General features: G+C 35.5%; 1 protein-coding gene across 3 annotated transcripts in view; it reads left to right on the top strand.

The window, feature by feature from the left end:
• The window catches only part of KAT6A (lysine acetyltransferase 6A), a 97,105-nt gene that overhangs the window by 64,679 nt on the left and 11,363 nt on the right, over nt 1–21,063 (top strand). For all 3 annotated transcript variants that reach the window (XM_084879769.1, XM_084879768.1, XM_084879767.1), the window contains 7 exons: nt 3,684–3,799; nt 10,134–10,275; nt 11,765–11,926; nt 13,246–13,339; nt 15,383–15,614; nt 16,252–16,459; nt 19,512–20,114. In XM_084879769.1, the coding sequence (XP_084735895.1) occupies nt 3,684–3,799; nt 10,134–10,275; nt 11,765–11,926; nt 13,246–13,339; nt 15,383–15,614; nt 16,252–16,459; nt 19,512–20,114 (1,557 nt within the window). The remainder of the gene's footprint in view (nt 1–3,683; nt 3,800–10,133; nt 10,276–11,764; nt 11,927–13,245; nt 13,340–15,382; nt 15,615–16,251; nt 16,460–19,511; nt 20,115–21,063) is intronic.

Genomic DNA, 21,063 nt, shown 5'->3' with positions numbered 1-21,063 from the left:
GAGCCACATAGTTTCCCTCTTATCTATAAAGTGAGCACATTGTTTTCTATGAGGAGTGGATTGTGGGGATTCAATGAGATAGTGATATAAGGTGCAGAGTCTGGCACAGTACATATTCCACAAATGCTGATTCTCTTTATTTAGTTCATGCTCTCTACATTTGGGAGCATGTGAACTTATTCTTACATATCTCTTTCATCATGTAATTTTTAATCCCAAGTGGACGGAATTATTTTTATTATACTGTTTCTAAGGGAAAATGTTCAAATACCAAAAAGATGTCTCCTCTCTCCACATTTCATATTCTCATATTGATAATAAGGGTGCAGTATATATAACCCTCCACTCCCACTTCAAAATGCCATTTACCCAGGGGAGAGGGAGAAGGAAGGCCAAGGGGGGTTTATCTAATGGAGGGCAAAGGGCAGGGAGCAGCAGGGCTGTATCTACATGATTGTAATTTTCATATTTGTACTAGATCTGGATTTGAGGGTATTATAAGAGTTGCCACTATATATTGAAAATTAGAATTAGATAAGTGATTTAAGGGAAGTGGAGTTTTTATAGAAGAGTAATAATTTTTCTTATAAACTGTTAATAAAAGCTTTATTATCTAGAATAGGCACATTTAAAGTTATCTTTTGTTTAACCCAATTACTACTGTGTTTAGTGCCCTCCCTTAACTTTTTTAGATTAAAAAGTGTATTCTCGCCTGGAATATGTCATCTTTTAAAATTTTTGGCATATTCAAATAAGGAGGGTACAAAGTAGCAGAACTTGAATTAACAAGTTTTTAAAAAATATTTTGTGCTCTCAATTATATCAGGTAACTGCTGCTTTGGAAAGTTGAGTGTTTATTTTTTTAAAATTTATTTATATTTTTTACATTTTTTTTTTTTAATATATTTTATTGATTTTATACAGAGTGGAAGGGAGGGAGATAGAGAGTTAGAAACATCGATGAGAGAGAGTCATCGATCAGCTGCCTCCTGCACACCCCCTACTGGGGATATGCCCGCAACCAAGATACACGCCCTTGACAGGAATCGAACCCAGGACCCTTCAGTCCCCAAGCCGACGCTCCATCCATTGAGCCAAACCGGTCCCGGCTATTTTTTACATTTTTAATTAAATTATTATCTGTGTACATATTTTAATATTGTCCCTTTCCCCCATACATACCCTCCCTCCCCAGAGTTTTGTGTCCATTGATTGTATTTATATGCATGCATACAAGTCCTTCTGTTGATGGAAAGTTGAGTGTTTAACAAAGGAGTATTTTGGCTGAAATTTAAAAATAAAATGGCTTATCAGAGGTGATCTTGTAACTCAGATGGATAATTTTACTTTGGCAAGGACTGGGTTAATGACTGGTTTAGCTGCAGCTTTTGCTTCCTCACAGCATAGAGTCTTTGTTAACTTCTAAACCTTAGTAAAGGGAGACACACTGGCTCAGGAGACTCTCACCAGGGAATTGGAGGTGGTGGAGGACAGGTGGATGAGCGCATGTGCCAGACAATTTACAGTGCACAAAGGTGAGAGGAGGTGGAGTGGGGAAGTCTGCTGCGAGGCTCGTCTCACACAGACTCTCTTAGTTGCGGTGATGTGCAAACAGTTATACTGGAACTGGATATCCAATTTCACGTCAGGCATCCACCTGGAAGAGCCCCGGGCAGCTGATGGGAAAGCTCCCAAACAACAGGCAGTGCTGCAGCAGGTGCATGTTCAACTTTTGTGCTTCCAGTTTGAACTTAGATCTAATTTCTGATATTTGGTAATTCTGATATTTTTTATACTAGTACTGTTCTTGTTATTTTTGAGCTGTAAAGATAGGTTGATTAATAAAAGGTACAACTTCATTAATTAGAATACTTGATTCTGGAATGTAGTTTAAAGAACAATGTTTTTAAAACCTACAAAGTTCTATTTTGGTTTTGAGAAATGAAAAGAAATCTTACTTTAACCCTGTCTTGTCTATTTCCTTATGATTTTTGTCTTTGGAAGATACCCCCAGTGTGCCTTGGTGTCAATAACACAATTCACCCAGCTTAATAAATGTTTGTCTTTTGTTTTGAGGTGTCTAAGGAAGAGGTTGAGGTTTCACTTGGCTGTTTTCCAGTATGAAACCTGAGATAGTCCCCTGGCTTTTTAGAAAAGAAAAACAGGAAGACCAGGGAGAGTGTGCAAATGAGATGTGGTGAAGAGGCTTCTTCCTTAAATGAATTTCTATTTAGAAAGTTAATAAAAAGCTCTGATCTTTTCAGTTTTGTAAAGGGTGTGTGTGTGCTACAATGGGCTCCAACAAAGGACTTTTTAAATCTCTACCTTTTTCTTTTAAAAAAAAATTTTAAATCCTCACCTGAGGATCTATTTATTTATTTAAAAAGGGGGAAAAGGGAGAACCTCCATGTGAGGGAGGAACATTGATCAGTTGCCTCCCATATACCCCCTGATCCGAAATCAAACCTGCAACCTGGGTATGTGCCCCAACTGGGAATCAAATCCACACCTTTTTGGTGCATGGGACGGCACTCCAAACAACTGAGCCACCCAGCCAGGGTCCATTTTTTTTTTTTTTAAGTCAGTAAATGTTTGTAGAGTATCCATGATAAATATGCATATACATACACATTTGTTAATGCATAATATACACATCTATGTGTATGTATATATGAATATGTTGCTATATTAGGTGCAGAGAAAATCTAATTACCTGATCTTTATGGTCCTTAACAATGACTTATATTGGAATTGCTGGTATGGGAGTCATAAAGACTTTACAAGTTATCCTTTTTAGGAAGCGTAGTTATTCAGATCATTGCTATTTTATTTTTAAATATATTTTAAAATATATTCATTAAATATATTTATAGATTTCAGAGAGGAAGGGAAAGGGAAAGAAGATAGAAACATCAATGATGAGAGAGAATCATTGATCAGCTGCTTCCTGCACGCCCCCCAGCTGGGGATCAAGCCCACAACCGGGGCATGTGCCCTTGACTATAATTGAATCGGGAACCTTTTAGTTCACAGGCCGATGTTCTATCCACTGAGCCAAATCAGCTAGGGCAAAGTTGTTTTTATTATAAATACAAAGTAGATAAAAGGGATAACAGTATGTGTATAGTGGAATATTTTTTTCTTTGGTCAAATCTGTAAAGAGCTGCTAATGAAGGGAATTTTCTGGGCAGTGCAAAATGAAGACTCTTTTGATACTTGTTTTGCCATATTCTCTCTTTATTTTTCTTAAATATCTACTTTCCCAAGTCAGAAAAAAAATTTTTTTTTCCTGTATGTGCTTACAGGTCGTTTCTGTTGTCAGTGTGTGTGTGTGTGTGTGTGTGTGTGTGTGTGTGTGTGTGTCTGTTCCAGCAGTTCCTCTTTAATAACTAAGTCATTAAGGGCATGAGTTTAGTTGAGGAAAAGATTCACAGTATTATTAAACATGAAATCCAGTGACACCAACCGTATTAGGCTCTAAGATTTATCAGCATTTTTGTTCTTCATTTGAGTGCTCTAGTTAAATAATACAACTTATTTCAAAACTTGGCTCTTTTGTTCTCCCATGGAATTTTGAGAAGACAAATTTAGATTCAGGTTGTTTTTTTGTTTTTGTTTGTTTGTTATCTGTCTCAGTGTACTTAATTTAGTTAAATTTTGTAATGTGTTTTTTGCCTGCACAGAAAGTTGGAGTGACTGGTCCCCCTGATCCACAAGTCCGCTGTCCCTCTGTAATTGAGTTTGGGAAATATGAAATTCACACCTGGTACTCCTCCCCATATCCTCAAGAATACTCAAGGTATGTTATGAGAGACCCTTTACCTTCTACTTTTTAATTCCATAGAACTTCAGTTCTAGAAGGGATCCTGGGGACATTTTAGTCTCTTTCATCTTTTTACATTTGAGGAAACTAGTGGCTTTTAAATGTCTTTAATAGCAGCATACTTTGGCAGTCACTTAATCCTAGTCACCTTTAGATTTGTTTTCCCGTAACTTACCCAAAAGCTGATATTTAAAATTGGAACCTGACACCTGGTCAGAATGAAAGGGGAATGTTTTTTCCTTTAAGACAATTTGCCTTAATATAACTCACACTAAGAATTAAAAGAAAGAGAAAAAAATTCTTATACTTGCCCATTAGTAAAGTTTCACTTAGTAGCCTTTATCTAAATTTTTATAATTTAAGAGACTTAATATTTTCCCCCCAGAAATAATTGGATAAATGATATTAAATTATATATAAATAGCTCAGGTTTCCAGATATAAAAACTGATCAGTCACCAGCTCTTTGGGGTGAGGCATTGTGTTTAATAGAACCAAATTATTTCATGACTCAACTGTGACATTTATAAGCTGCCCTTAGAAGTTACCCAACTCTACCTCACTTTCCTCATCTTTGAAATGGGGGTAATAGTAGTACTGTCCTCATAAGATTTCTTGTGAACATTGCATTGGTTAAAACATGTAAATCCCTTAGAGAATGGTAAGTGCTCAATAATGTCAGTTATTATGTATTGTTTAAATTAAAAGAGTTGAAAAGATTTGGTAAGAAAAATAAACATGATTATCATTTGAAATATAGCTGTCTACTACATTAATGCTCTGTTTAATCTAAATTATGCCACAGTTTGCTATTTAACAGGTTGTTGTAAGGAATAATAAATTATGGTGCTCTGTGGGTTGAACCCATATTCTAAGTATTCATTGTATGACTTTTTACTTATCTAGTAACATTGCTTGTCCAAAATATTAGCAAAAATAATTATAACAACGTGAATACATTTAGTGACTTACACTATATAGAGTACTTTAATATAGTTTATTTCCAGGGAAGTGGGAATAGTCTAGTATATTTGTTAAAAAACTAAAACTCAGTATTTTTTTTACATTTTCTTTTTATATAAATTGCTGTCTAGTTTCCAAGTCTAGCAGAAATAGAAAAATAGGAGTGAGAATGTTATTACAGACAGACTCAGTGAGAAAAGAAAAAAATCAGAAGAGAAAGCGAAGCTCCAGGAAACTAACCCACATGCTCATGAAACAGCAATTGAGAGCCATTTATTACAAGGTCTGTTAGCCCTAAACACTGGTAGGTCTTCAAAGCAGCATTCTATTTATATCATGGAATAACAATAATCTGAGTTTGTTAAAGAAGGTTATAAATATATATTATATATAAATATATAAAATGACATATATGTTAAAAGAGAGCAGGAAATTTTTCAACTACGTATAGAACTCAGGTATTTAAGACAATTTGCTCCTTAGGAGTTCTGAATAGCCAAGATGATGTATGGTCAAGAAGAAATATGCTGAGGGATTAATTTCTTCATTAGCTTTAAATAAAATAGTACCATTTATTAGTGAGCTCTTTTCTTTGCAAACTATGATCATTACAAGAGTGCTCAACTTAAAAAAGAAAGCTTGTTCAATGTGTGTATCAACTGATTTAGGGATTGTGGTACAGATAGACTGTTACTACAGGTACCTTGTCTCTTCTACTCAAGGGGAAGAGAGGAAATCAATTGATTCAGGAATGGAAATAGAGTCAGTCTTAGCACTTGCTTAACCAGAATATTGATAAGAATTGAACCATGAAGCTGTTGTCAAGGTTGTTAAAAGGTTTCATTAAGAATGTTACATTTTGTTTTGACAAGATTATCACTAAAATCAGACTTCTTAATCACGTTTCAGGGAATTGATTGTCAGTGAAGGAATAAACATTACTAGCAGAAAAATAACAAATAAATATAAGAATCAGAGAGCAGCAGTTGGACAGGAGCTATAAAATTTCATTGACTTTAAATAGAATTTTAGACATTTTCTTATCTATTGTCGAAGTTTCCCCGAAGTTTTTATCAGAAAAGATTCTGTAATTTAGTAGGTTCTTTAATAACTGTGACTTTTTTCTGTCTTTGTATTCATAATTATCTTGGTAACATTTTTTAAAAATTTTTTTATTGATTAAGGTATCACATATTTGTCCTCAACTCCCCTCTCCCCCATTCCCATCCCAAACCCCTCCTTGGTTGCATTTTTTAAATTAAACTATGTATACCTATTTAAACTTTTTAAAAATATATTTTTATTGATTTCAGAGAGAAAGGGAGAGGGAGTGAGAGAGATATAAACGTCAGTGTTAAAAGAGAATCTTTGATCAGCTGCCTTCTGCATGCCCCTTATTGGGGATTGAGCCCACAACCTGGGCATGTGCTCTGATTAGAGAATCACACCAGGACCTCCTGATTCATAGGTTGATGTTCAACCACAGAGCCACACCTGCCAGGCAAAAAAACTATATATATCTATTTAAATGAATTTTGTCTTGTTTTACTTCTGAGTTCTTTTAAACTTGAATTGATGAAAATGTTTAGAGATAGTATATTTTCCAAATAACAGTTGTGTTTCCTTACTTTATTAATGACTTTATCATTCTATGCTAAATTACTTCTAAATTATTTTTTAAAAGGTTTTAAACACTTTTAAAAATTGCAAATTTCAAAGCATGTAAAAAGAGGACAATTAGAGCAAACAAACGAAAAGATCATAAGAGGAAAATATCTTTTGGAAAGTAGAATTAAGCATTATCTTCCATAATATCAAACATTTGTGTGTTCATTGTTTTTTGTTTGTTTTTGTTAATCCTTACCAGAGGATATGCTTTCCATTGCTTTTCAGAGAGAGTGTAGAGAAGGGAGAGAGAGGGGGACAGAGGGAGACAGAAAGAGAGAAACATCGATATGAGAGAGACACATCGACTCGTTGTCTTCTGCATGCAAACCCGAAACCCGGGCACAGGCCCTTGACCTTGAATTGAACCCGAGATCCTTCAGTGTGAGGAACAGCACCCTGTAACCACTGAGCAATATGAGCCAGGGCCATGTATGCATTGTATATTAAGTTATCTTGCATCCCTGACCTAAAAATAAAACAAAACAAAGTGAAACAACAATAAAGCAATAGTAGTACTTCATTTGGAGTGGTATGATTAAGCCAAGAAGGAATTTATGGGAAGAATATTTGCATCATTGTAGAAGTAAGGGAAGCAGTGCTTCCAAAGCACACAGCTGTAGCTCAGTCCTACTTTCACAGGCTAGGGTATCAACATAGTGACTGACTTTAGAATAAATTTCAAGTGTGGAGGCTACACCCCATGATGAAGTTGATCAGAGCAACCATACTCCTATTTTAATAATCAAGTCCGAGATGCTGTCAGGAAGAAGAAGACAAAAGCTGCAGCCAGCAATATTCTCTAGGATTAGGAGTATTCATAATTTCCATAATTACACTTTATTTCATGTGATCTAATGTTCACTCTTGATGATACATTTTTTTCAGTGACAGAACTGCAGTTATTGGTACTATTACTAGAAAAACACTTTGTTTTTTCAGGAGTTTTATCAGATGATTCCCTTTAGACTAGCAGTATCATCCCAGTGGGCCTGATTATAGTAAAGTAAGAGGCTTTTAAAATGTTTTCAGCAAGAATGAATTGGAATGAAGTAGATCATGTTTCTGCTTCCTTTTACTTTATTATTTTTCATATAATAAGATCTGCTAAAGTTTTTTTTTTTTTTACTCATCAATAAAATGCTTTACTATTATTCAAGAGAAATAGCATGAACTCATAATTTACCTGATAAGATTTGGCAGTAGTTTTCTCAGATATTTCATTTTTTCTGATGTTGTCTTAAACAACTTGCTTACCCAATAGAGCTTTAAAAAAAAAAATTATGCTTCTCTCATAGACCTTAGGAAATAAGTTGTATTTTATTCTTACCTACCGAGACCTAAAAGTTTAATTAGATGCTTTTAAAGTTGGCATTTATCTTTACCATAACCTGGAGAAAGTTATGGCCTGTCACTCACTGGCTCTTTTTTTCCCTTCATATTTCCTTCCTTTCCTTCCATTTCTTTTCCTTCCTTTCTCTCCTTTTCTATCTGTACTCCTCCTTTCCTCCCCCCCCCCCCCCCCCATTATTTTTAAAAACACAGAATTTTGTTTAGGTTCCTCAGATTCACGCTGTTGGGAATATTTAGTTGTAATGTTTAGCTCTTAAAGTAAAACTGCACTCAAAGATTCTTCTGTATCTTCATGTTGCAACAAGTTCAAATAATTGCTTATTAAGAATTTAGCACAGGTAAATAAAGAAAAGTAGAATAGTGAGGGGCATGAATTACAGTTGTATAGGGAGAACCTCATTCTTCTACGTTCTTTTAAGAAGAAATTATTCAAAATCCAGATATTCAGGAAGACAGTCTGGCAGTTGGGGCCATTTTATTTTGAGATATTTTAATTCTGATGGTAAAGAAGGAAAAAGCTATTTATCCTGCTGCCATTCCTTTCTGAGTAGTTTGAGACAACCTGCAAAGGAAATAAACATAGTAGCCTAGGGAACTTTTCTTTTTCATGTTTTGGGTCTTGCTTCTTGATTTTATTTTATAATGTCAGTCCTTTGTTTTATTCAGTACTTTATTTGGAATAAGTTTTATACTAATGTATAATTTTATGTTGTTTTGGTTTGGCTAATATTAGAGATTTTGGAAAATAGTATTGCATATTATAGACATTTAGAATATTATACTTCAATAGTTCCTTGGAAGTTTTTAGTGTGCTGAAAGGCAGCTTAAAAATAAGATGTGGTATAGGAAGAATTAATGTAAATCCCTGAGGGAGAAGGAAAAAAAAAAAATCACACGCCCTTTCCTACCCTTATTTTAGCATGAAACACTTAGTACATACAGGACTAGTGTTCCATAAATATATCTTTGGAGAGGGTTTGGTTGAATTTAAATGTTCTCAAAAAAATAATTATTCTTTAAAAACTGCTTCTAAAGTAGAACCTGAAAAAATAGTATGGTCTTCACACTTTAACAAATCAAACACATGTATGTTAATCTACCCTTTTTTTTTTTTTTTTTAAATTCCAGGGTAATCTTTTTTAAAGCATAGCTATCCAAACTGATAGAAACTAAATTTTAAGTTTTTAAAGTTTCCTTCATCCTCAATCCTTACTTATATGAGAGAAGAGAAGATAAAGTAATTTATTTGGGTTATATTTTTTGTCATGGTATAATTCAGGATTTTGCATATGCAATTTTAATGATGGTGTCATCTCAGATTACTAAGGCATGATCAGTTCTGGACACATTTCAGGATGTAAGGGTTATCAGAGGTGTGTATTTTATAATAGAAGAGCCATGTGGTCGTCTGGGCTCAGACTGAAATAGGCATAAAACTTGCTGGTTTTTAATTTAGGTTATATTCCTTCCATTATGAACCGATCTTAACTTTTATTGATCACTTAACTCTATTGCCTAGCTCCCCATTAAAATGACATTATAAAGTAGAAGTCCTATTAAGCTATTGCTAAAATAGCAAGACTAAATATGAAGTAATAACAGAACATCTGGAAGAATAATTGGAACTTTTATGTCACTTGTTGAGTAATAGGCTTTTGAGTTGCAGAATTGAATATGATATTTAACCAGTGGGAAAGCCAGAATTCCAGGGGTGGAAGAAGGAGGTACTATAATATGTCCTAATTTGGAAAAAAAACATATTCAGTATTACAATTTTATTAAAAAGAAATACAAAATCTGCTTTTATGATATCCACTATATGTCCATTTTACTCAACACTGTATGCCTAGTGTACAGGGCCTGACAGTACAAATTCAACAAATGTTGATTTTCTGATATTAATGAATGAGTGACCAAATAAAGGAAGAAAGAGTATATAATTTGACAAAGTTTTCTTCACTTATTGGTATGTTCTGAAGGTAGATTTTATTTTCTACTTACTGGAGATTATCAAGGAGTAAAGAATGTGAGATTTTTTTGTGTGTCTGTCAAAGGGAAGACTGCAAAGTATTAGTCAAATAGGAAGAATATAGAATTTTGTGTCTTGATTTCTCATCCTTGCTCTACTGCTATTAGTTGGGTACTATTACCCAAATTAGTTTTATCTTTAAGTTTTTTTATTTCTTTCATTTGATATATGTGGTTAATGATACATTCTCTACCTTTTTACCTATTACGTAGTAATGAGAGTAAAAAAAGAATTATTGTGAAAGTTTAGTTTTATAAAATATTAAACTTTGTCCCTTTTTTTGTTTAATTATTGTTTATAGGCTGCCTAAACTATATCTTTGTGAATTCTGCCTAAAATATATGAAAAGTAGAACTATTCTACAGCAGCACATGAAGAAATGTGGTTGGTTCCATCCTCCTGCCAATGAGATTTACAGAAAGAATAACATATCTGTCTTTGAGGTAAAGTAGATGTTTAGTAGTTGTCCTCTCCATTTCAAATATTATGCCACCTGTATTGTATCTAATTATGCAACTTGATTTTTTGGGGGAAATGTTATTTTACTGTTGTTTATTCACTATTCAGATAATTCTGCTGTATGAAAAGCAGAATTAGGCCAATACAAATTGTACCAAGTTCACAAGCTTGATCTAAAAATAAGTCTATATTTCATTAAATTAATGATCAATTATATATTACATATCTTTTATGTACCATTAAAAAGGGAAAAGTACTATTAATGATTTGTAAGACTCGATTTGATTATAAAATGCTACCTGGTTTTATATATGTGTTTAGAAGTGATTAAATTTTGTCTTTGAATCTATTAAGTAGGGCGTTTAAATGAAAAGATTTCTGTTGCTCTATTTAAAGGAATATTTTGTTCGGGTATATTTAATTAGCAGTAGTAAATATTAATGCATTTCCTGGCTTCATAATGATATGACTTACCTATGTTTGTGATTATTCTGTGTTGTTAGTGGTATTGAATATCTTGATCCACAGTTTTGTGATTTGATTGGCAATTATTGAGTACCTGCCATATGTTCAGTATTTTTAATCACTAGAATTTACACTACTAGAATTCTAGGTGATAGAATTTCAGATTGTCAGGTCTACTCAGTTTTTACTTTCTTGATCTTCCCTAAGTATTTCAGTTGAGGAATACAGAAATGCTTCACCTGGGGGAAAAGGGAAAGGATGTGGTGTAGAGGACTGTTTCAGAGCAAATTGTTCCTCAACTCAAGCATATATTGGTGTATATTTAAAAGAAGTAATATTAAATTACTAAAATTGTTCAAAAGTTTTCAGTCTTGAAATCCCAGTGTCTTAGGGGGGGTCTCATTGGCATTTTCATCAAAGTAAGCTCCAGCAACTCCAAGAGCTCAGGGTGTCGGGAGCAACGAGCCTAGTGCTCCTGATCTTGGCCAGCCTGAGACTAACAAATATCCCATTTGTCAGGTTGCCAGGGAACCTGCTTAATTAAATCTCCCTCAGTAGTTTATTTGGGGATAAATCTGGTCATGGCAGCCAGACTACATTGCTTCTGGCTGCTGGCACAGTTTAGGTTACAGTTATTCCTTGTTTTATTTACATAGGAATTTTAGAAGTGGTTACACTTGTAAAAAAAGAAAAAGAAAAAAGGAAACAGATCAGCTTGCCATCTGAAGGATTCCTGCAGTCAATCTGTTTTAAAAGCAAAAAGTGCTATTTTTAAAATGGCCATCAACTCCTTATCTATCTATTCATGCTTTGTTGAATACAGTTGTTTTAAAACAGCAGGTATTACTATAATCCTGCTGTTTCCAGGGATAGTTTCCAGGTTCCAATGTGTTCTGATTACTGACAGCTTCTCTTAGGTTGGACTATGGATACTCAGAGGTGCTTGTAATTGACCTGAATTATTCTGGAACTAAAGACCATTTTGTTCTGTTTTTTTTCTTCTTCTAGGTTGATGGGAATGTGAGTACCATTTATTGTCAGAACCTGTGTCTCTTGGCAAAGTTGTTTCTTGACCACAAAACACTCTATTATGATGTGGAGCCATTTCTTTTTTATGTCCTAACACAGAATGATGTCAAGGGCTGCCACCTTGTTGGCTACTTTTCTAAAGTAAGTATATCAGCTTAAAATCTGTTTGAATTTATATGTAAATCTGAAATAATCTTTACTGGTTCTTACTAGGAGATACTACAGGGTACAGGACTTTCTGAGTGCCATCTAGCTTTTTAGAAAGGAAACTAGAAGGAACATTCAGAAACATACCAAGTGCTAGAAGGTACCTAGTAACATTCAACAGACTATATACTCTCCTAGAAACATAAACTGCTGGAAATACTCAAGAGGAAAAGTTTTAAATGACTTCTATTCCCATGGTGATAATAGCTAGAACTTGAGAAATAAACACAGTCATTACCTATTTAAGTTCTCTGTTTAAATCCTCCCTTCCTAATTTGAATTTTAAGCATAGAAATAAGAGTAAGAAGAAATTTTTATTACAGGATATTTTTCTCCTTTAATCTTTTATTCTGTTGGGAGAAAAAAAATTTTTTTAAAAAATATATTTTATTGTTTTTGTACAGAGAGGAAGGGAGAGAGATAGAGAGCTAGAAACATCGATGAGAGAGAGTCATCGATCAGCTGCCTCTTGCACACCCCCACTGGGGATATGCCCACAACTAAGGTACTTGCCCTTGACCGGAATCAAACCCGGGTCCCTTCAGTCCCCAAGCCGACGCTCTATCCATTGAGCCAAACCGGTTTTGGCAGAAAAATGTTTTGTTTTGTAGTCAAACAACATGAAAGGTGTCTTTTTATTTGAGCAAACCCACGGTAAAATCTAAGTGAATAAAATAAGTAGAAGGTCAGCTGGCTATATAAGGATTTTGTCATTGGGCTATTTTAGTAGTTAGATGTAATTTTAGTTATATTACCTGGTTTGTAAGAATATAGTGTACCTAACACTTTTGGACTATTATTTGTAAACTTAGGTATAGCTTATAGGGAGGTGGGAGTGCATTGTGTAGCCCCAGAGGAGGAAATAAAATAAGCTTTGAAATAGTTGATGGCGAATCGTATAATTTCTGGCGAGCCATATTGATTCACAATTTGTAGCTTTGCAAAGTGATTGGGACTCAGATTCCTCTGCTCATTTTAGGCATTGACTTACTGATTTTGAGTGGCAGATGCTGTTGGATGGCATCATTTATTTTATAATTTTATTCTTCTGGGATAGTTGCTTTGTGGGTAATGGCAATGACTTAACATTATCCTATCTCCTCCCAGTGGGGTATTTTTTCTTGATGTGCATTATTTTTCCCAAAGGACCAGAGATGTGGTTTTGACTATTAGTATTTGTTTCTTAGTAATTAGCATTATTATTCATCTTATCAGCTTATTGTTTTAAACTTGGCTTCTATTTTCTCCACCAGGAAAAGCACTGCCAACAGAAATACAACGTTTCCTGTATAATGATTCTTCCCCAATACCAGCGTAAGGGGTATGGCAGGTTTCTCATCGATTTCAGTAAGTACTGTAACATAATTTTTTGTTAATATCTTCTTATGGACCATGAGAGTGTGTGTGTGTGTGTGTGTGTGTGTGTGTGTGTGTGTGTGTAATATTTTAAAGATTTGCAGATGATTTAATGCTTGTTATACTGTTGTATAGAATTTTAAAACTTAGTCATGATTTTTTTTTCTTTTGGTTGGACATTAAATATTTTTAAATAGCTAATATTTAAATAGCTAATATTAGGATTATTATTATTAACTTCCTTGAATTTGCAACTGTCAAATTACAGTGGAACTTAGTTTTATGTAGTTATTCTAACTCACAACAATACTAAACATTTTTATCTACTTAAATTAATATTAATAAAGAAGTACAGCACCTGCCCTAATTTTGTTACCCAAAATGTGTGCATCATTTTTTAGTTATAGACTGTCTACTTAGTGGTTAAAAATATGTGATGCACCTTTAAAAATCTTAAAATTAAATGATAAGGAAATAATTTAATCTGAGTTAATTATTGAAAGCTAATTGTTCTAAAAATATCATTGTGGGACTTGAATTTTGTTTTACACATTGATAATCTTGCTTAGAAAGTAAATGTATGTTCATAATAAATTTTATATTGATTATAAAATAGTGATATTTGAGGGAATATTTTCTCAGATACTGCTAAAAATAATATTTTGAAAATATTCAGAAACAATGGTTTAAACTAAGGATTTTGACAATATGCAATCCTTCTAAATATCAGATGATTATATCACCAGTGTTAAGAAGTTAATTCTTTTTAAATATATATATATATATATATATATATATATATATATATATATATATATTTTATTGATTTTTTACAGAGAGGGATAGAGTTAGAAACATCCATGAGAGAGAAACATCGATCAGCTGCCTCCTGCATACCCCCTACTGGGGATGTGTCTGCAATCAAGGTACATGCCCTTGACCAGAATCGAACCTGGGACCTTTAAGTCCACAGGCTGATGATGCTCTATCCACTGAGCTAAACTGGTTTTGGCAAGAAGTTAATTCTTATATAGTCCAATGAAGCTTATTCTCCTTGGTCTTAGACTATACAAATGACCATATTTTACTGGAAATAAAATTAGTCATTTTGTAAATTTCCTTGGTCTTTTTGGATTAGTAGTAGAGAGTGAATATTGATATACTGATATATTGTTTTGAAAATAGGACTCATGACTGATCATATGATGTCATTAAGTGACATAGAGGAAATATTATGCTGATTAGTCTTTTTTTTTTTGAGATATGCAATCTATGATTACAGTGTTTGTCTTCAATTATTTTTTTGTAATGTAATGTATTTTCCCATATTACCATTCTTATACAGATTTTATGTTTAATGACAAAAAACATTTCTTCTGGCATCTCCATTTTGACACATTCTTTTATAATTTATGCCTTTTTCCTGTTCTTGAGAGTCATGCACCAGACAAGAGGACAAAGTAATACCATTATACATTCACAGTGACACCCTCATTCCTGCTTACCAAAAATCAGGGTGATAGGTAATTGTGAGGAGAGCTTTGGTTGAAGTGAGAAATTGTCATCTAATTCCCTCTCAAAGAACCACAATCTTAATAGATAGGATTACATAAACACTGGCATTCTTTTGTATTATTTAATTCAGAGATAGCTCTTGCCATCTAGTGGTCCAAGGAAAACATTGCAAGGGTGGTTTTCTTTAGTACATTAAATAAAAAAATTGCCTTAAACTTACTAATGCAGCCCATCAATATGAAGTCCTGATTTGTAACAGTTTGAGTATTATAACGGTGTTTATGTTAATTATAGACCAAATGATACTAGCCTAATGTTCATTGTAGACAATTATGTAATCTTCCTGCAAATTGGTTTTCAAGTTATTTTGCAACTTTATGATTTTTCTTGAAGGAATTTGCTTTTGTAATTATTACTGCTTACAATACTTAGATTGGTTTTGGCAGAGGGTATTGTTATGTTGGTGAATTAGCCTAATTTAGGCTCTCTGACATACTTGTAATTTGGGGGTTTCTTTAGGTTATTTGTTATCAAAGCGCGAAGGCCAAGCAGGGTCTCCAGAGAAACCATTATCCGATCTAGGTCGTCTTTCCTACATGGCTTATTGGAAAAGTGTAATATTGGAGTGCCTTTATCACCAAAATGACAAGCAAATCAGCATTAAGAAGTTAAGTAAGTTGACTGGAATTTGTCCTCAAGACATAACTTCCACACTCCACCACCTAAGAATGCTGGACTTCCGTAGTGACCAGTGAGTATTACATACTTTTGTATACCTTTGAAGGATAATTAGGTGGAGGCAGCCAAATTATTGATGGAAGAACATAACTAATATAAATCATACATTTGGTGATCCTCATACATTATTTTCCTTTCTATGATATTTGGTACTACTGATCATATTTTTCTAAACTATTTTTGACCTTCCTCCTAATGTTTGAATGTTACTTTCTAGTATTGGGAGTTTTTTCAACCCTAGAAACAATTTCACATAAATTATACCTATGATTTATTTCCATATAATATGGTACAAAATGAAATATAGATAAAAGGAAAGAGTTCATCTTTATCTAGAAAGTAGGCGTTTGAGCTAGAAATATGGAGGAGGTAAGTTCAGGAAAGTATCAGGAATTCTGAGGTGGGGAGTATGAGCTAATAAATGGTTAAAATAATTTCATCCATTGTTGTTGAGTGTTAAGTATTTATCTAACTTCATATTTTGTAGCTATCTCATGTGATGGCATATTTCTGTATTTCAGCTTCCCAGGCTTGCTATTTTTTAAGCATTTATCATCATCTCCAAGGTTTTCTGGGCGTTATAGTTCTGTATTCATTGTTAGGAACTCCTTGTACATTGTTGATTGCTATAAACTTTTCTTTGGTTTCAGATTTGTAATTATCCGCCGGGAAAAACTTATTCAGGATCACATGACAAAGCTTCAGCTGAATTTGCGACCTGTAGATGTAGATCCAGAATGCTTGCGCTGGACTCCTGTCATAGTCTCCAATTCTGTTGTCTCAGAGGAGGAAGAAGAGGAGGCTGAGGAAGGAGAATCTGAAGAGCTGCAGTGCCAGGAAAGAGAATTAGAGACAAATGTAAGGACATGGGTAGTCTCTATTTTTTGTGACAGAAGGATATTCTTTGGTTTTCATGAGTATCTGTGATACATATAAATAAATTAAGTAAACCAATACAGTAAATTCACATTAGAATTTCAGTTTATTTTAATTCAGTTGTTGAACTCAACTCATGAATCACGAGGTCGTGGTTCAATTCCTGGTCAGGGCACATGCCTAGGTTGTAGGCTTGATCCCTGGTGAGGGGTTGGGAGAGGTGGGAGGCAGCCGATCTGTGATTCTCTCTCATCATTGATGTTTCTTTCTCCCCCCTTCTCCCTCTCTCTCTCTGAAATAATAATAAAAAAAAAAAAAACCCAAAACAAACCTGATTTCTATATACTTATTTGTATTTTTAAGCCTTGGATTACTGGGAGACCTTCAAATTTGTTGTGTTACTTATGACTAAACTAGAGGCCTGGTGCACAAAATTCATGTGTGGGGGAGGGGAAGTGTCCCTCAGCCCAGCCTGCACCCTCTCCAATCTGGGACCCCTCGAGGGATGTCCGACTGCCCATTTAGGCCCAGGCAGTCAGAAACCCCTCTCACAATCCAGGACTGCTGGCTTCCAACTTCTCGCCTGTCTGCCTTCCTGATTGCCTCTAACTGCTTCTGCCTGCCAGCCTGATCACCCCCTAACCACTCCTCTGACAGTCTGATTGATGCCTGCCAGCTCCCCTGCCAGCCTGTTTGCCCCTAACTGCCCTCTCCTGCAGGCCTGGTCACCCCCAACTACTCTCCCCTGCAGGCCTGGGTCCCTCCTAACTACCCTTCCCTTCAGGCCCAGTCGCCCTCAACTTCCCTCCTCTGCTGGCTTGGTCACTCCCAACTACCCTCCCCTGCAGGCTTGATCACCCCCAACTGTCCTCCCTTGCAGGCCTGGTCCCTTCAACTGCCCTCCTCTCTGGCCATCTTGTGGTGACCATCTTGTGTCCACATGGGGGCAGGATCTTTGACCACATGGGGGCAGCCATATTGTGTCTTGGAGTGATGGTCAATCTGTATATTACTCTTTTATTAGATGAATAGGTGGGGGCCAGCTGGTTTGTCCTGAAGGGTGTCCCGGATCAGGGTGGGGGTTCCCTTGGGGTGTGGGGTGGCCTGGGCGAGGGGCCTGTGGTGGTTTGTAGGCCGACCACACCCCCTGGCAACCCAAGCGAAGGCCCTGGTATTTGGTGTTTATTTATCTTCTACAATTGAAACTTTGTAGCCTAGAGCGGAGGCAATCCTCCTGTTTGCTCTGTGGTGGCAGCCATTTCTTTTGGGGTTTATGTTCCTTTTATAATTGAAACATTGTAGCCTTAAGCGGAGGCCTGGGCCAGCCAGGGTTTGCAGAAAACTTGGCTTTCTCCATTGCCAGGGGCAACCCTAGCCTCCTGCTCTTTTCAGCTCCCTGGTTGTCACCATTTCTGTTTGGATTTATGTTTCTCCTATCATTGAAACTTTGTAGCCTTGAGTGGAGGCCTAGGCCGGCAAGGGCAGGTGGAAAGCTTGGCTTCCTCCATTGCCAGGGAAACCTAAGCCTCCCTCCTGCCCTCTGTGGCCTTAGGCATCTTGGTTAGGTTTATTTGCGTATTCGCTCCTGATTGGCTGGTGGGCATGGCTTGTGGTGTAGCGGATTGATGGTTAATTTGCATGTTACTCTTTTATTATATAGGATATTATCAGAGTGTTAAGCAGCTAAATTTTAAGCTATATATAGTAATTGAGGAATCGGAATTGAAATTAAATCTGACTTGTTAAAAATGAAAAGAAAATACATTTTCCTTAAGATAAAACATTATGGAATAATGTAAATGTGTATGTTTTCTAAGAGAGCACTAAATAGTTTAGTAGGTACACAGATATCTTTAGCCATTAAAAGGTTAAAACCATTAAAGAGTTACAGCCTTTAAAAGGAGAAACTATATATATTTCAATATTTTTCTTCATGTGATGTATATCTTTTAAAAAATATATATATTTTATTGATTTCTTTACCAAGAGAAAGAGAGAGGGATAGAGAGTTAAAAACATCAATGAAAGAAACATTGATCAGCTGCCTCCTGCACGCCCCCCACTGGAGATGTGCCCACAACCAAGGTACATGCCCTTGACTAGGAATCAAACCTGGAACCCTTCAGTCCACAGGCCGACGCTTTCCAGGGGTCTTCAAACTACGGCCCGCGGGCCACATGCAGCCCCCAGGGGAGTCTGATCCTGCCCGCCAGGTTTTTTGGGCAGTGAGCGCAGCCAAGGTGTTACAGTAGGGATTAGTAGTTCATATTGTCCGGCCCTCCAGCTCTCTGAGGGACCGTGATCTGGCCCCCACTTTAAAAAGTTTGAGGACCCCTGCGTATCTACTGAGCCAAACCGGTTAGGGCATGCATCTTTTTTTTTTTAAAAAGATTCTTTCATCCTTTTAAAAAAAATCTATGCCCTCCTTTGATAATGTAAACAAATTCTTGCCCCTGTTCAATGTAATTTAATATTTAAAATTAAATTATATATTCAGAATAAAAATAAATCAAAATGATTATAGACAATTTTTTTTCATCTTTTTCTAACATCCCTTTTCTTGCTCATATTTCAGATCCCATCTCCTCTCTGTTTATAAATTTTTATTTCTGAGAAGTTTCAGAAACTATCTCACTTAAAATTTATAAGAATAAAAGTATTCATTTTGTTTATTGAAGATAGTATTTCATAGTGTCTCAGAGCACCAGCTCTTGGGTCAGACTGCCTGGGTTTATATCCCAACTTCTTCATTTGCTGTTGCATGACCTGGGATAACTTACTTAAACTTTTTGTAACCCAGTTACCTATAAAATGGGCATGTAATTAATTATACTTTATACAATTATTTTGAAATTTAAATACCTTTTTAAAGCATTTAAAAGTGTCTGACACGTAAGAAATATTCATGTTAGCTATTAAATAATAAATTTTTTAAGCTCTGTTTTTTTATCTTAGTATTTAAAAGATCTGAATAGGATATAGTACCAGATAAGATTGAAAAATTAACCAGCATGGTTTTATTTTCTAAAATCAGGTGGGAAAGTCTGCATCTCAGGAGAACAAAGAACAAGATTCTTATTCTTCAATAGAAAGTGAAAAGAAACCAGAAGTTTTGGCACCGACCATTTCTACACGTTTGAACAAACAAGTTCTTCCCCGGGATAGTCTTCCTGCAAATAATCAGCCATCTCGGAGAGGCCGCTGTGGGAGGAAGAACAAAAAAAACCAGGAACGTTTTGGTGATAAAGATTCTAAACTGCTCTTGGAAGAGTCGTCAGCTCCTCAGGAACAATACGGAGAATGCAAGGAAAAATCAGAAACCTCCCAAGGACAATACACTGAAAGTGAGGAACGGTTGGTAGCGTCTCAGGAGCAGCCAAGCCAGGACGGGAAGCCAGACATTCCCAAAAGAAGACTAAGTGAAGGGATTGAGCTGTGGCGAGGACATCTGAAGAAAAGCCCGGAGGCTCTGAGGTGTAGGCTACAGGAAGGCAAGGACAGACTGCCCCGGCGCTATAGTGATGGTGACAAGGCTCTCCTCCAGGGCTTCAGTGAGAGCAGTGAGGAGGAGGAGGAGCCCGAAAGTCCTCGCTCCAGCTCGCCGCCGATCCTCACAAAGCCCACACTGAAGCGGAAGGTAAAGCGATTCTCTGATGTCTTTCCTTCTTCCAGTTGCAATTTATTGTATACAGTTGTTCTCTTCTAGAATTCTAAAAGAGTAAATAGAGAAGTTCTTAGTGGGTTATTTTTTAAACTCCAAGCCTCAGTATATTGTTTCCTGTGACTATTTGAAATGTGCATGTGACTTCTATGATTCATGGTAATTAGCTTAGAAGTCATAAGCTTATGTAAGGGTTGACAGACTACTTTTCAGCTTGCTGTTTGATATTTAAATAAGAACAGGGATTTAAAAAATATTTTTAAAATGTGTATAGTTTAGAAATAATTACTAGAAAAGGAGAGGAAAGTATTGCATAGTTTATGGAAAGTGGATGTATATTGGGATGCTCAGAGCGAAGCCATTCATCTTATCTCCAGTGGTACTATTTTCCCTGTACTCTCACCTCCCTTCTCTCCCCTTCACTCTGCCAGTAGTTTGTCTTAACCTCGTTTTAAAAACATTTCCTAAGCTATATATTTCATCATTGTGCAAATTTTGAATGAGAGCCAGTTTGTTAAAAAATCCTTTGTGATGATGATGGTGACTTTTGTTAAACTGTATACCAGAAATACTCCAGGCTATGGAGTCATCTTGAAGCATTGTCACAAGCCAGCCAGCCTGAAGTATGTTAGTTCTCTGGATGAGACATCCTGTAGTAGTGAGGTGACAGCTTTCATACAAAGCAATGAAATAATTCCTTTCTTTGGCAGACCCTTAAAAAACAAAAGGTAGGGCTATTTATTTATTTTTTTAAAAAGCTCTTCATTTTAGAACCGTTTTAGATTTATAGAATTATTGCAAAGAAAGTACAGAGAGTTTTTGTATTTCCCTCATACAGTTTCCCCTATTATTAACTTCTCGGGTTGATATGATACATTTGTCACAAATAGTGAGCCAATTATATATTATTAACTAGAGTACATAT

This window comes from Pipistrellus hanaki (genome assembly GCF_964339955.1).
Source record: "Pipistrellus hanaki genome assembly, chromosome: 3".
In the NCBI taxonomy this organism is placed as follows: Eukaryota; Metazoa; Chordata; class Mammalia; order Chiroptera; family Vespertilionidae; genus Pipistrellus; species Pipistrellus hanaki.
This window is presented reverse-complemented; position numbering and strand designations above follow the sequence as displayed.